The sequence below is a fragment of the Numida meleagris genome, chromosome 3, assembly GCF_002078875.1.
Source record: "Numida meleagris isolate 19003 breed g44 Domestic line chromosome 3, NumMel1.0, whole genome shotgun sequence".
NCBI classification, from domain to species: Eukaryota; Metazoa; Chordata; class Aves; order Galliformes; family Numididae; genus Numida; species Numida meleagris.
The window spans coordinates 22,211,656-22,228,926 of NC_034411.1; the positions used below are offsets into that span (position 1 = coordinate 22,211,656).

General features: G+C 38.0%; 1 protein-coding gene across 1 annotated transcript in view; it reads left to right on the forward strand.

Moving 5' to 3' along the window:
* The window catches only part of KCNH1 (potassium voltage-gated channel subfamily H member 1), a 182,140-nt gene that overhangs the window by 21,623 nt on the left and 143,246 nt on the right, over window positions 1–17,271 (forward strand). The window contains exons 4-6 of the mRNA XM_021393204.1: window positions 923–1,051; window positions 9,490–9,608; window positions 16,812–17,204. Coding sequence (XP_021248879.1) covers window positions 923–1,051; window positions 9,490–9,608; window positions 16,812–17,204 — 641 coding nt within the window. The remainder of the gene's footprint in view (window positions 1–922; window positions 1,052–9,489; window positions 9,609–16,811; window positions 17,205–17,271) is intronic.

A 17,271-nucleotide genomic window follows, 5' to 3' on the forward strand; every position in this document is an offset into this window, starting at 1 on the left:
GTCTTGTTAAACAGAACTTAATTGCTGTCACTACTGAGTTTTCAGCAGCCTCAGCAGAACCACTGGAAATACAGAAAGTCAAGTCTGACTGGCAGATTCACTCCTCAAGGTGATCTGTGTGGACAGATGTTAAGGAAAATTGACAGCAGCATCTGAAGGATCATTATCTGGGAGCATTTTTTTCTGTATTGTGTAGGCTTTAATCTTTCAAGCAGTTTTCACTTGGAGTTTTTCTACTGAAGTATTTAAAAAAGTGTGGTTATATGCAGTACAGTTTAATTTCCATCCATAGCACATGGCCTAGTCCTGATGGCTTATTCTCTTCTGAATTCACTGGAGTCCTGCTTCACACCGGAGTGATTCTGAGCAAGCTCAGAAAAAAGTCAAACCGAAAGGCAACTTGCAAAGAATTTCTCTTCCATGGGAGGATTTGCAGGCAAGGCCAGAGCTTCCAGAACAGACATACTTATTAGGGGATGGTGTTCTCCTAGCGAAGACTGAAGCCAACCAAAATGGTCATGCTCTTGAGTTGGGACTGTTATGGCTGTGGTTTAGGCACTGTTGACCTGTCTTCAAAGCTTGCACAGAACCAGCAAAGCTGTGTTGTATGCACCCTTGCATGTACGTAGGACTCTTCTATCAGCTTTCAAAGCACTGCATAAGTTCATGTATTGACTTTATAGATGAAGCCCAGAAGTAGGAAACAATTCCTGAAGACTGAAAAGCTAATCGGAGGTAGAACACAGAATTTAACTAACACTCTTGTCAGCTACTCTGTCATTTTTCCTAATAGGTGTTTGCAAAACTCCCAAAACATTAAAGTAACATTTACAGATGGCTGATTTGGAAGTGTAAACATCTAAATTAGCACACTTGCTGTTCTGCCTACCACTGACAAACTTTTTGATATGTTTGTTTCCAGGAACGCCTGTCTGGTTCTTTGTGAAAATTGCTCCAATCCGAAATGAGCAGGATAAAGTGGTTTTATTTCTTTGCACTTTCAATGACATAACGGCTTTCAAGCAGCCCATTGAGGATGATTCATGTAAAGGTTTGTCTTTTTCATAATTCTATATTTATTCTGCTGTTATTCATTTGACCTGGTCTTGAAAAAGCTGAAGTCCTTTAAATACTTAAAGACTTAAAGTCACAGGATTAGATGTTAAAATAACTTTTATGCAGCCCTTAGTGGCACAGCTATGTGCAAGGAATGGCTGCATCGATTTCCTAAGGGAGTTGGCTCTGGCCTGTGCTGAAACAGGTAATTGCTAATGAAAACTCCAAGTGCTTCAGGAACTTGAGTTTGCTTTGCAAATAGGTGCTGCTCTCCCTTTAAAATTCATTATTAATCCCCGTACCAGCATGGCCTTCAAGCAGTCACGATGATGCTTAACTGCCTCTTTGATCTCAGAGGGAATTGAAGGGTATTGGGCCCTGTAAAAATTGTTTATGACACCGTATGCAAAAATTGAGGTATTAATCCTGTCAAACAATGATCTGAATAATTAAATTCTGCCTGGCTTGACATGACTCAGCATTCTTATAGAATTCTTATATTAAACTTCAGGACTAGTTTTCTTTCACATCTGTGAAAATATTCTCATAGCCTTAAGTTGAATCAGGTTCAAGCTGTCAGGTTGAGTGAAGTAGGATTGCTGTGTTTTGCTGTTAACCCTTTGCTGAGTGACACCCTAGAAATCTGGAAGCAAACTCAGATGTAAGACAGGCATAAACCTGCATTCAGATTCAGATCCTGACAGAATTAGACCTTTTGTACCCACATGTAGAATTACATAGACTTGCGTCCTCTGGGGTGAATAAAGACGTAAGTTCTCCTGTTGTTTGCATTTTTGTAGTATTTAATAATATTTGTAGTATTAAATTAAACAGGAAACTTACTGTGAAGGTGAATTGATTTACATTTATTCTCAAAATATTATTCTTTAAAAATGCAGTTGCTCAAAGTGGAAACACCTGTTACCATGAAAAAGGAAGTACAACCTTAACAAACATACCCTCTTCCAAGCTATGTGGGTTATTTTTTTCCTTTTGAATGCTATTTGTTTGGTTTTTCAGTGCTTTAATAAAACTAAAAAATGTATCTTGTTGGAAAAATTGAGTCTACAGTATTTTTTTTTCCCCTGCATAGTTGTCTTCAGTGTGTCCTAATGAGGACTGACAGCAAGGATAAATCAGCATGATGCAGTAAAGCTGGCTCTTGTTTTTTTGGTGGGAGTGAGAGCCATTACTTCATTTATTCAGTTGATAAGCAGGACTTCCATTCAGGAGTGGTATCTGTGCCTTTTTTCTTTGGTTTTGCAGAGGATCCTTAGTTGTAGTGGTGACTTGTGCTCTTGTGAGAAGAGTTTGTCCTTCACTTTCAAAAGAGGGAAGTGTTGCAACTTATTTGTTTTAAAAAGAAGTATTACTGAAGAAAGAAAACAAATTTTTTTTATTATTATTTTTTCCATTTCCTCTGTTGGATCTTGAGATCATGCTGGTTGTGGTAATTCTTAGCAGTTCTGTATCTAAAGCAATGTAATACAAAGATTAAGTCTATTTACAAGTGCATTAACTTGCAGAAGAGTTAAGATGCTGATAAGCAAAATTTGTTCATGTGGCCCATGGAAACTTGCTAAGTGTTTACTGAAAGTTACAGACAGAGCAGAAGAACTGGACCTATTGTTCAGAGCCCACTGATACAGAGCTCTATACGTGTTGCCTAAGTGCTGCTGCTATGTATGGAAGGGTTTGCGTACTAACTAAGTGTTGCAAATATTATTTCTGAATCTCCTAAAATTGATGAAGTTCCACCAGTTTCATGCCAATGGAACTCCCTGTTGCTGTGTACACAAATCAGACATGATACAAATGAAATCACGCATTCTTTTCTAATCCTTAATTTATTCCTTATGTCTTCCTCTCTTCTCTAAATTACTTCCTGTAGGCTAGCTTTGGAATTTTATGTGTGGACTGGGTAGGTGATATTGTGTCAGTCATTTGATGGCTAGATGAGCTGTTCCTTGGAAAAGAAGAGCTAATTTGCAAAACAGAATGTTATGTGTGTGACTATGTCTTTAATATTAGAACTCATTGTGCAACTGGATACTGTGAGGGGAAAAAAACAGATGTGGAATATTAGACAATTGATTGTCCGCAATGAGTTCTGGAACTTACGGAGGGGAAAAATATGTTGGAAGTTCTAAAAAAAGGCAAAATTGCATTCACTGCTTTGAAAAATCATTGCTTTTACAGACCTGAGCTTAGCAGAGGGCGCATTCTTTGCATGGTATACAACATTCCTCTGGAAATTTGTAGCACATTTTTGAAGGGTGGCAGTTCTCCTGGAAACATTTCAGAATAGAGGAAAGCAAATGAGCTCCCAATCTAAAAATGTAACACTCAGAATTTACATATTAATTGTTATTAATTTAAACTGAGAATTGATTGCTAAATCAATTATTTTTCCATTCTCACTTTTTATCAACTACTCCTTTGCTGTGCTTTTACATGAAATCAGTTTGCTGTGGATATTACTAGTTAATATCTGCTTCAAATGCAGGTATTTTGGTATACATGCTACCTACATAGTTACAGGATGGCACAGAATGAAGCATTTGAGTTCTTTAAAATCAATGCCTGTATGTCTTTGTAGAGAAAAACATTATGTAGTACAGGAATATGGTTAAAGAACAGCTTATCAGTCAGGTTGAGCCTGCCTAGCTATGGTATATCTTAGTTTTCTATCATCTGCTGCCAATATCAAGCATGATATTTTAGCTGAATGTTGTAGTCGTTCCTTAAGTGCAAAGTGATGCACTCTAATGACAGGTTATTGACTGGTATGCAAAAATTAATAGGCGTCTTTTATCCTAAGGTGACTTAGAGAAAGATAGGTCCCAGTACTGTTTTTCATTCCTAGTCCATTTTTTAAAATTAATAATTTCAAAGATTGGAATAGGTGCAACAACAACGTTTCTGAAGTCCTGTTAAAAAAAAAAAAAAAAAAGTAGGCTTCTATTTATAAATCTGTTGTTTCAGGTAATTCAGTAGATATTTATCTTATGACTGCCGCGGAAGTTAGTTAAATTTGCTTTTAAATGCAGGTGCTTTAAACATAGCTCATTCTAAATAAAACAACAAAAAAAAAGTGTGTCAGTTATGTTGCTGATATATTTTTTTTAAAACACCCTATTTTCATCATTCCCTGTATGTTTGCCCCTTTGAAAAAAATCAGGAAAAAATAGATTTACTGGAATAAGTAGGCAAAATCAAGTGATATCATAGCTAAATTTGGCTTGGGTAGTGATAGATCACCTTCTTAGCTGAAATTCAGAGTATATGCAATCAATGAGTTTTGTCTGTATATGTCTTTTTTTTGATTTGAGATCTAACACACCAAGTATGTGAAATTTGAGAATAGTATATAAAGCGGAATGCATCGCTTTATGAAAACAGTAGCTTGTTCAGGTAAAGAGTCTGCATGCAGTCTGAGTAGCTAGTAAGTAACAGGTTTTGCATCTGTGAATACAATGTAATGACGTAATCTCTACATACTGAGATTCATCTATGCTGCTGTATAAAAGTTTGGGAATTATGCCTTGGGTTTTAATTTTTCTTGTTTTTAAATTTTGTTTCTGTTTAAAAAAAAGGCCATCAAATTCGATGTCTCTGAATTATATGGGAAAATGGTTGTTACTCTCCTAGTTATTGTAACCTCCAGTGTTTTGTAGCCATCATCAGTTATCATCTCCTCTGCAGAAGCTTTATTTCATTTTGCAGGTAGGCTGTGCTTTGCATCACAAGCAAGATACACAAAAAATAGTATTTTGATTGCCTTGATCTTGATTCAGGGAAAACTCCAACCTGATGTTTCCTTTCTTACTTTTTTCCCTTTTTGTTTCTCCTTTTTCTTTTTCCTAATTTTTTGTTCTGTTTTTAAATACGTATTTATAGGAGCAAAGCCAGTGTTTGAAATATTTTGATTGTTATACTTTGCTTTCATCTAGATAAATTGGTGTCTTAAAAAGGAAACAAATGAAAGGGAAGCAGTGAGTATACTAAGAACTTCAGTGTGCTTTTCCACTCCTGATGGAAAAATAACACAATTTTAGTTATGAAATTTTAAAGGGCAGGAGCAGTCAGACTGTAGAGGGGTGTGGTGGGTGTAAGCAGGGATCTGTGACATGCTAGAAAACAAAACTGGTACCAGTGGAGTGGAGGAGATAAATGCTGGAATTCTTATTTGCTTGCGTTTACACATTTCTGTGCGATCAATATACTTGTGGTTAAAGTAGCTTATTCTGAAGCAGGCTGTGCCTTTGTTTTCTAACTCTAGGGAATGTGTAAATTATAGAAGCAACTTGATAACAAGGATTCTGTAACTGCCACGGTAAATAATGTTTGAATTTGTGACTCATCATTATCAAATTGAAGGTATTAGTAGGTAACAAATACTTACCTGAGTTAAATAGGTAGTGTGTTGAGGATTCACAGAATCACAGAGTATCAACAGCTCATGCTCATCTCAGAATAGAGAAGATTGGTTTCTTCTGCCTGAGAGGGTTGTTACATGAGGCTTAATGCCTTAAAGAAATAAAAGTCTTGATGCATTAAATATCCCAAAAGTTTGTTCTGATGCAATGTTTCCCCATGAAACAATGTTCAGGAGACAGCTTTTGTCCTTGTTGCAGGCATCTGGGATGTTTTCAAGAGCAGCTTTTACTGAGATGTTTGCAATGAAATAGAGAAAGACTGAAAGAGCATCAAGGAATGTGGGACAACTGGAGTCGGTCTGTAATCCTGAAGGCTCTTTATCCTTTTGAAGCTGAAGACATTCTGATTGTTTTACAGAAAACATAATGCAGGGATGAACTGAGAAAGGATACCAGTCAGTTCTGAAAACAGGTTCAAATCAAAGAGAGAAAGAAGCATATGAGAGCACAACCATGGGGGTGGCATCCAGGCTTATGTTTTGTTCCCAAATTCTAAGCTGTCTTCTCTGAAACAGTGTGAGTTCTTGCCTGTTCGAGGAATCTATATGCCTGAATGAGAATTGCATAGAGTCCCTGGATTTCAATTTAATTTTCACTTTGTCTGTTTCCAGATGAAAACAATGGATGTAGGGATCTCGCAATTAACTGCTTGTGCTGAATGAGAACATGTAATCCATATCATCTGGTCCCCCTTTCCTAGCAGAACTAACATCAATGTGTTCCTACACCACTCTGGAACCTAGTTTCTTGTCTTGGAAAGTTCAGTTTTCTTCCTGTGACCAGCTCTGTGACACATGGAATATAATGCTTATATTCTGTTTTGTGCCTTAAGTCCATTATTTCACTTGACTTCACTGGATAAATGTCTGACTTGTTGTAGACTATATCCGTCTTTAGTCTTCCAAAGGACAAATTATAATACGTTCAATAGGCACGGCTGTCTTTTCAAGAAGTGTTAGAGAAGTTATCATTTGATAGGATTAGTACTGGCTTTCCATCTCCATTTAATTTTTTTTCCTGTGTCGCAATGTGTAGATTCAGTGTAATTATGCTTCCTTTCACTTAAAAAAAAAAAGAAAAAAAAAAGAAAAAAAAAAAGAAATAAAAGCCATACAAGAAAGAAATTGTCCTGTCCTAAAAATGAGATTCATACACAGATTCACTGCATATTTTGAGATGTTTAATTATACAATGGCTTGTGTAACTTCCAACTGGGTTCCTATGTAGTGTACCCAGTGTATGGAGGGGGTATAAGTGTATATATTCCAAACCTCCCGGATTCAGGTCAGCTCTGGTTCAAAAAAACCCACCAACCTAAACTGCCTACTGAAATAGTCTCTTGCTTGTACGGTTATATCATTTTCAGGTCAGACTTTGAAGTATGTGGTAACAGATCTCATGTTTGTGGAACAGCGCGTTTGAGCACCACTTAGCCCCCCCACATGATATTTGCAACATGCAGGGAAGAGTAGGTGCCTATAGGAGATGCTGAGACAGAGGACCGTGTTAAGCTCTGTCACTCTGCCTTTCAAATGTAGATGGCTTTTGGGAAGATGGAAGGTACACGAAGGTGCTCAGCATTCATAGCCACAAACCCTGCCTGCAGAGTTGTCTGACAATGCTTCTGTGCAAGAAAACTCAAGTGAGGTGCTTCTTTTTCTTCTGCCCTCTGTGTTTCTGTTGAAATAGCCCACTTATTGGAAAAACTGCTGATAGGGAAAAAAAAAAGGCACTCTGCTGTTTTTGAATCAAATTTTGATTCTTTCAGGAAAATGGATGATCATCCTGTTTAGGACTAGAAAAAGAGACTATCTACTGTAGTTGACATTAAAAAGTATTGCAGGTCTGGTAAGGGAGGCAGAGTCTGAGCTCCCACATGAAGCTGGAACTCTGCACGTCTGGGTACGCGGCACGGCGGGGACTCGACTTCAGCACCACGGCCAGCGCCGGGACCGGGGCTGGCGCCGCTGCCTCACTCGTCCCACCGGCCTGGAGCTAGCAGCCTCTTGAGACAAATCTCCTCGTTCCTCTTCAGTCTGGATTTACACGAGTGAAAGTCTACCCATGCTGATAGCCTTTCTCCCTGGCCTTGTGAAACAGGAGGAAAATGTAATAGCGCTGACAAAATTTTTTTGAAAGACAAAGCTTGTGTCGGTGTAAATTGCTGTAGCTATGTTGGCTTCACAATCTCTAGTTTGATTTATATTAGCCAAAGATTGGCCATTATGATTGGTTACTCTCACCTAATCCATTCATTTAACCTCCACTGTCTTTAATGAAAAGATAGTAAGGCATTCATGTCTCAGCTGATGAACTATAGTTAGGTTTCTTCACATACAACAGAGAAAGAATGCTCTTTATATCTATAAAAAGAAAATAAACCGCAATCTATGGAAATGTGTTGTGAAAAACAAAGTGCCTTGGGTCAGTTTTACAACAGGTATGGACTTGCCTCTGCTAAGATTCTGTCATGTTGATTTGTTTCTTTAAGAAATACTGCTCTATAGTAGCTAAACTCACATGGGTTTACCAGGAAAGATCTAGCTTCCTGGATGGAAATCACTTGATCTACTTGTTGCTGAATATTGCCAGAAAGAGTTGACTAATTCTGTTCAGGTTAGTTATTAAATTGTGCCAGGCTTCCTTTAAAGTGGGCTTCAAGGCCTAAGAAAATGTTCAATTTTATTCTTGATTTTAGAGAGTTATGATGAATTTGGTTTTTCCCTTTAGTAAATGCATTGTTTTGTATATTTTTAAAGACCAGTTTTTTCAGGTCTGGTCTGGAAGACTTTGTTCAAGAGCCAATTCATACAATTTGTTTATTTTTTGTGACCACTCGTCAAATTGCCAAATATGTTCCTGCAAACTCCATCAGGGTAAGATGTCAAACAAGGTTATGTTCTAAGTAGTGGATAGGATTTTAACTACTCATATTCCTTTACTTGTTATGGATCACTTGCAGCCTGAAGTCAGGCTAGTCTTTAAAAACTGTCACTGCTAATAGTATCATTTCTGTTGGTGATGAAATTATAATGTGAAGGGAAATTTTTCCAGAAGCAGGATTTCATTAAGAACTGGGTCTGCAAAGTGTTGAGCACCCTCAGCTGGAGTAGGAGGTGAGACTGCTCAACAGTTTGCAGGTGGTGCTAGCATTTTTCAAGATTGAGACCAAATGAACTGATACTTTCCTTTCAGACTGCCAAAAATACTCAGACGTGTACTCTGCCTGACTTTTTCTGTCATGTCAAAGTACTGCTCATAAAGGTTATAGTTAAAGCTAGCTCATGTGTCTGTCACTCAAGCCTTCTATTTTGAATGATATTTGAAATTACTGCAAAAAAATTGTGAATTAAAATTCACCATATGACCTGCCAGAATTTGTTACATGTTTTATTACAGTTTGAGAAAATCTATTTGTATATTTTCCTCTTTTGTTTAGAGAGGATAAAATTAAAGATTTTGTTTGTTTCACTTTGCTCTGATTTTTGTTATGTTATATGCTTTTCTTTGCTTATGCCAGAACTACACTCAGTGCATCTGAGGCTAGACTCATTTCTGTTACAGGCAGCTCTGGTTTTCATTTTGCCTGATTCTAGTCCTACATCTTTATTAGCCTGGAGTGTCTTCAGGGCTGTGAGGTTCAAATCTGATCACTGGGTTTAATAGAAGATTATTATACAGCGCACATTTATCTTTACAAAAGATGCCATTTGTGTAATGCACTCTTGTAGAACCCTTGAACACAAAGCCACTGCAGTTGTTACTTAACTTGTTACTTAACCACCCTGCCGCCTTTTCTGTGACTCACTTTTTTTCTGATACGTGGCTAAATTATACTCCCTTGTGGTCAGCATTAATACAATTTGCTCTATATTTGCTCTATTTTTCTTTTAACTTTTCTTTTTTAATAATGAGAAACTTTATGGGGTATGCTTCCAAATTTTTCTTTTGTAATGTATATAATCTTGCATGGTTTTTTTTTTTTTTTTTTGAGGTTGGGGAAAGTTTGCTCGCTTGACCCGTGCCCTCACAAGCAGCCGAGGCGTGCTGCAGCAGCTTGCTCCGAGCGTGCAGAAAGGAGAGAACGTTCACAAGCACTCGCGACTTGCTGAGGTAACATTTCCTATTCACAAGAAACAGTAAAGAAATGTATGTAGACTTTTTGGATATGCTGTCTCTGCATGAGCCATTCAGGCTGTCCCCTTTGCCCTGTGATTCTGAAACCAGGTGGCAGGCTCAGGAGCTTGAGAGTATGGCATGTGTGCTGTGAAATGTGTCCTTTGGTAGTGGAATGGGAACTGGTGTTCAAAAGACTAACTGCAACTTTGGCTTCCATATCTCAGGAAAGACTTACAATGGAATTATTATTGAAATAATTATGTTTTCCTTATTTTCCTTTCTTCTGAAGATCTCTGAACTCTAGTTGGATCTTGGACTATTTGCTTGTTTAAAACTGAGGTGAGAAAAACTACAGCTAGTGCAGAAAGAAGTTCCAGAGAATCATTGGCACAGTTCTTTGCATTCATTTATGTCTAATTCTCTTTTAGTGGGATCCCAGTGTGTTTTAAGCTGGTTAAAATGTATATTTGAGATACTGTTTTTATGGACAGAACAGCTATAAGATGCCACAAGCAATACTGCAGACAATAGAAAAGTGAAACTGCGATTTATGTAGATTCTCTCAAAGTTTTGAGAAAAGATCTATGCAGAGAAGAGGCTTCCTGAAGTATGAGGGTTTTAGGGCTTTTGCCACGAGGGGGAGAGACTGCGCTAAGTTTCCTGTAGTTGTCACCAGGACCAGTAGCAGGGTCTCCCTGGTGTAAAAACAGCTTGGGGAAAATCTTGATATGGTGCTCATGACAGTATGGCCAATATGACATAGTACTGCTGTATCACCTATTGCTGTCAGAGCCATGGCAGCAGCTATGATTCTTGACAATAAGTCTTAATCTTCATTTGTAGCTGGAGGTGTAAGCCATCGATGAGGTCCGTGAGTCTCCCAGTGTTTGTTTTTCTCCAGTGTATGTTTTAGTTTCTCTGCAAAGTAGACATTTCCTTGGCCAAGCCTGCATTTTTATCACATGACCATAAAATTTCCACAAACAGGAGCTTATCTACTCTGTATTTAATGTAGATGCGCTCCAGAATGGAAAACTGATTTTTGTTGTGAGCATTTTTGCCGGAAGTAGTTTAGATCACACTAGCAGAGGGAAGGGGCAGAAATTCACATGGACAATGTACTTCAGGAATACTGTGTGATTATCAAATTCACACACTGAAATTGCTTTTGTGTCTTAGAAGCTGAGACATTCTCCCACATAATATAATTCAAGGCTTAGCACTGAATAATCCTTCCTTCTCTTCAGATGTTTGCTCTTGAATTGTAGTTCATGCTAAAATTAAGGCAGTGGAATGTAAGGGAGTAAGTCTGAGGTTATTCAGTTTGGCTCTTTGAACCTTGGTCTCTAGACTTATGTGATTATATTACCAAAACATCTTGTTGGCAGATAAGTTGAAAAAGACTTCTCAAGTATTCTAACTGGCACAGTAAGTTGATTCATTACAAATAATAAAGGGCAAGTGTATAGTTTATATGTCTGAAATGAGTTTCTTTAATTGCTGGCTGAATATTGCAGTCATTATTTTAAAAAGAACATTATCCCCAACTGTAATGTTAGGTACCTTGTTGTATATCTGCTGTAATTCCATTTAAGTCAATAGAATGACACTAGAGAAAGCAGAATGCGGATAATCACACAGATGAGCCCACTTTTTATCCTTAGAAGACATGGGCTGGCAGACTTCTTATTCTAGAAAGATCTCCTGATAATATTTAATATAGGATCTCTTAACTGTTCCCTACTGTATTTCCAAATATTTTTTTCTTCATCTCTACTGTAGCCTATTTGAAATTTTAAGCTCAAATTAGATTGCAACCTATTTCTTTTCCTACTTGCTGTGGCATTTCATATCCATCTTGTTTGCACAAAAAAGCTCTTTATTTATTATTAGTGTTGCTGTTAGTCCATTATCACTTACTTTATCTAGGAGCTGAGGAGCCAGTTGTGTCCTCGTAGCTGAATGGGGCAAGGTGTTGTACAAACACAAATAACAGACCTGCCGCAAGGGCTTACAAATTATCTTATTGTTTATGATTAATTGGTTTCAGAAGGGTGTGAGTGATAAAACACTTTGTTTTACCCACAGACTGTGAGTTCTAGAAGCAGTGAGTGTTAAGCCTTAGTCTCTGACTTGCCAGGGTGTGTAGATTTGTCTAGCCTGACTTCTCTAGTAGCAGTCATGTAAAAACTGTTTAAATTCATTATGCAATTAATGCAGGGATGTTAGGTAACTCTAAGTACATTTTGCAATATGAGTACAAAGTAGCTGATACGGTTCTGTGGTTTTATTACTAAGGAAATAATTGTAGGAACAATTCTTCCTGGTCATTGCAGAGTTTGCGTGTCCTCTGCACCCATGGTATTGCCTGATGCATTCTGTACATTTACCAGACAGCTTGGGGTAAACAAGGGTATGTGCAATAGTTATGGGGCATAAAAGCAGAAAAATTATAATGGTGCTTAGCAGCATTGTCTAATAAAGGACCTTCTGCCATTTTTTTGGTAAATCCTGTGTACTAGGGACTTACAACTGGCATTGAAGTATACATCACATTGAGACTTAGCACCTAGCTCTTGGCTTGGGAGCAATTTGTATGGGTGCTTTGGAGAACCAAAGGGAGAATGAGAGAGCAAATAAGCTGTTGCAAACACAAAAGGGGGAAATTAAGCTGAAAATGAAAGCTTTTTTTTTCCCCAGGTTATGCAGTCTTAGAAATAAATCACGTTAACCTCTTTCTGATGCACTTTTATGAGTCCTGATTGGTGATATATTCACCATTTTTAAAGAAAACTAGAATAAATCAGTTTTATTCTGTTTAAAACAAAACAAAACAAAACCCCCAAAACCTAAAACATAGCCTTGTGAAACTCATGGTGAAGTTTTTCCTTTCTGCTCTTGAAATAATATTCTTTGGCTTTAAAGAGCGATTAAAACATCATGCATCGTTACCACAAATAATAAATGTGGATAATAAGACTGTAGTCGCTGATGAATCAGAAGTAATTGGAACACTTCCAGTAATAACTTTCTGAAACAAGTATTTCTTTTACTGAGATATAGCTGTGTAATGGAGAAAAATCTTTCAAAACCAGAGCTGTTTCAGTTATTTAGAAGATGATAGTAAAATAATCAGTGCACATGGCTGGAAGCTCGGCATATTGGTTTATATAGTTGCATACATTTTCTTCATAATTGCTCTCATATTTATCTTGTGTTTTTTGTTGATTTTTTTTCTACTTCAGAAGGGGGAGTATCTTTACAAAGCAGTTTGAATCTAGTTAGTTTGTGTGGGTGGTTAACAACACATGACTGCTTCAGCAAATACTGTGTTTCAGGTCGTCACCGTTGTCCCTAGAGTCTGGAGTACACTAAGATCACCTTGGGGTAGGGCAGCAGGAACTTCTCTTTGCATCTTCCTGGCTTTGCTATATAGAGTAGGGAGAGTGGGGTTTATAGTTCATAATCTCCAGACAACCCAACAGTGGTGTGCATGTCTGGAAGGATGGTGAGCAAATAGACCATGCATGGTTCCTGGTGTGACAAGTGGAGAACAGTGCTCTCCTAAGTTCCAGTGAAGCAACCTGACAAAATCTGAAGTTTCAGCCCTAGGCTCTGTGGAGCTCCTTCTGTTATTTTGCACAGCACTGAATTCTTTTGCTGTTCTTAATGTTAAAAGCACACACTTGTTCTCTGAGATAATTAAGATCCATTATAGGGGGCTTTCTGCTTCCTTCAATTAAAAGAAGAATGTGGTGACTTTGAAAGCTCATGACTGGCAGTCCTGGAGAATGCACGACCTTTGCTAGTCTGTAAAGCAAGTTGCCTTTCCAGGCAGAGGTAGTGTGCGTGGGGCCGGTGCCCTCCTTCTGTCTCAGGCAGTGAAATGATAATTAATCTCTTTGGCAATTCCAGCAAGATGTTAGGGTGGTTTTACAAGGTGTGCATTAGTGATGTAGTGAAGGGGAGCCAGGACTAGAATTTGTCACCCTAGCCTACCTAAACAGAAGGCTGGAGACATCCCAGGTGTGCTGCAGGCCTTCTCCACCTGGCAAGTGACTGGCATCTCTGTGTCATTCTCCGATGCCTATCTCCTGCACTCTCCTTGCTCTTCTCTCTGAGATTCAAAGCAAACTTCTGGTGCTCATCCTCCTATTGGAGACTGGGTAAAGCCATGACTCCCTTTTCATTTTAATTAGTTGTTGGGAGAGAGTGGAAATTCCAAAGGTTTGTTAATAAATCTATCCGTTCAGATAGTTTAGAGTGCATTTACTTTCTAAATAAAAGGGGAAGAAGACACTGATGCTTTTGTTTTTCTGTGCTGTAGCCTTTTGGATTTCAGACAAGCTAGTGGAGAGTACTTTGTACTTGGTGATGACATTTTAAAACACTGAAGCAGCAAAGTTGTTTATTTTCCTAGTGATTTGAAATGAGAATTCTGTTTTTCTCTGCATTCGTTTTACATCCATGCAGCTCCACTGGATTTACTGGTATTCTTTGTGATTTACAGTAAAATAACTGACACCATAATTTAGCCTCTTCTTTATTGCCAGAGACTTTTCTTGCCATTGCTCCCATTATTTAGGTAGATGGCAATACATTAGTACATTTTCCAGTAACTTTGGCTTGGAGGATGCAAAATTTCCACAAGTTCTTGGAATACAGAGACCAGAGACGGCTGAAATGGAGTGTGTTATACAATTGAATTTGAATATGTAAATTTAACAAGCAATCTAAAAACAAAGAGTAGCAAAGTGTATTTTTCAGTGTTATATGGCTGAAGTTCTTGTACTGGATGGAATCATTATCAAAATGTTTGATTTTTTTTCATATAGTATTTAGGCTAAAAGAAAGAAATAGTGCTAGGAGTTATCTGATGACCAAAGAAGAAATTATATTTCACCTTCTCTATATGAAGGGTGAAACATCTTCCCATGCTAGTTAGATTTACATTAGAACTAAAATCCAGTTAGCTGTCTGCAAAATGACACTATGTGATGAAAAGTGCTTGATTTTGCTGATTGGTTATTCCAGTGAGTGAATATTGCCCAGTGGACCATATTTCAGGCTTGGGATCTCATGTGAGGGATGCTGTTTGTGCTAAGCCTCGCTGAAACCCGTAGTAGCGCAGTGCTTTCCAACTGATCCAAGTATAGCTGCAGTGTTCAAAAGGGAAGGCAGGAGGCATTTGCAATACTGATCTTGGGCCAGAACTTTTTGCAAGAAAAGGCCTTCAAGCATTTGTAGCCGGGACTGCAAACAAGCCGTGTAGGAAATCCATGCCATGCATACATGTTACCAGGCCAGTACAACCTTTTCCAGTCACTACCAGGGACTTCTGGGGACTTTGTTAGCCATTGCCTCCTGCAGAGAAGAGACTTCTTCAGTCTTATGCTTACTTTCACTTCCTCACAACACAAAGCCAACAATTTTTTATCATGGCAAACCTGAATGAATCAGGTTTAGGAGGGGCATAGCTCTTAATACTGTAGTGGCTGTGTTAGACTCCTGGTTTGTTCTGCAAGGATCCTACTTTTAGGAGAAGTGTTCCATTCCCCTGTTTGCTGTGATTCTAGAAACTCAGTGGAACAAAGTTAATAAGTTTTTTGGTTTTTTTTTTTTTTATAGTGTTGATGCCCTTGTGCTAACCAGCAGGTCTCCCTGAGGAGGTCATGCTATTTCTCTTCTGGAAAACACAATAGGCTTAAGGTCAGCAGGCTTGTTTTTTTTGCCTTACAGCTCTTGTAGTCATTTACACATGTGCAAGGGACTATGATCTGACAGTGCCTGACCTCTGTGGTGCCCAAGAGTAAGTGATTAGATAAGATGTAAGGTTCAAAGCAGCAGGGAAGTTGATTTGAGACTGTTTTGTTCAAGCGTTCTTTTTGTCTTTTTTTTTTTTGGAATAATCTATTGAGGAAAAAAAAGGACCACTGGTTAACAAAAAAGGAATAATAAAAAGTACCCAGAAAGCCTGCAGATAAAAATCCATGTCCAAATAATTGACGTTAAAAAAGTTGAGATAAGGAGCATAAATGGAAGACATCCTTTCTATTCTAGGTATGCTGTCTGATCTTTTCCCAGAGAGAGTGGCATGTTGCTCTGAACTACAGTGTAAATAAATGTGGAAAAAGGGACCATGCTCCTAAATAGTTCTCCCAGCTTCTGAGTCTGACATTAAGAAACACATCTCACTCGAGCAAGTCTCTATCTTCCTTTCAGTGTTTACCTATAGTTCATCCAGTATAAATTTCATTTAAAATTTAATAGTTTTTTTTTTTTTTTTGAGGCAGGTCATTCACCTTGGTTTCACCCTGATGTATAGCCATAAATGTAAACAAATGTATTCTTGCTCATAGATATGAGGAATTTTAGTTCCTAAGATGCTATCATGGTTTTCCATAGGTATTCCATAATGTAAAAGCATGATTGTACTCTTTTTGTACAGCTGTGCAGAATGGTAAAGATGATAAGCTTGAAATGGGCGTCATTGATCAGATTTTAATTATGCAGAACACTTAACCGTGCTCAACCTCAAGTTGCTGACAGATCATCTTTTGCTATAGTGCTTTTCTGAATTCCGATCTGTGTTTGAACTCAGCTGTATACCATCAGATGTGGAAGACACTGACCTTCTCTTGATGAAACTTTAAAGTTTGAAATGAGTTTATTGAAGCTAATGATAATGATTCATGGACTTTAGTCCTGTGCAGCACACAGGAACAGAGGCCTATGCGTTCATGGATTGTAGTACAGGGCTTGATTTCAGATACAGGGTAGTGAAGTGTAAAACAAGATAGCATTGAGAAACAGTGTCCATGTCCTGGACGAGAGTCGTAAGTTGCGGTCTTATTCCTGGTTTTGCCATTGATTTGCAACTGCGTTCCTTCCTATCATTTATCTGTCTCATCTGTTTGGACTGTAGAAGGAGCTGTCTCTTCTCTGCATGTCTTGGAGGCTCAACACATTAGGCGTAGTCAAAAAACAATTAATGACATTAAAAGAAAGAAAACTGATCTTTGGTTGCTGTTTTTTTTTTTTAGCAGAATACTTATTCTGACTTTCTATTTGATAATGTAAAAAGAGGTTAAAGGGCATGTCTTTTTATCAGCTGAGCTCAAGACTCTATGATGTTAAAATTAATATTAAAAAAAATTAATGTTTCTTTTTTTTCTCCTGAAATCTTTGTCACTATAGGTACTGCAGCTGGGCTCCGAAATTCTCCCACAGTACAAACAAGAAGCACCAAAGACTCCGCCACATATAATTTTGCATTATTGTGTTTTCAAGACTACCTGGGACTGGATCATCTTGATTTTAACCTTCTACACCGCTATTTTGGTCCCTTACAATGTCTCCTTTAAAACCAAACAGAACAATGTGGCATGGCTAGTAGTGGACAGCATTGTAGATGTCATTTTTTTGGTAGACATTGTACTTAATTTCCATACCACCTTTGTGGGGCCTGCAGGAGAGGTGATCTCTGACCCAAAGCTGATTCGCATGAATTACTTGAAGACCTGGTTTGTGATCGATCTGCTCTCATGCTTGCCATATGATGTGATCAATGCATTTGAGAATGTTGATGAGGTCAGTAGTTCCACTTCCACCCCTTAATTATTACTTTATGTTTGGGAGTGGGGAGGGGAGAAGAAAT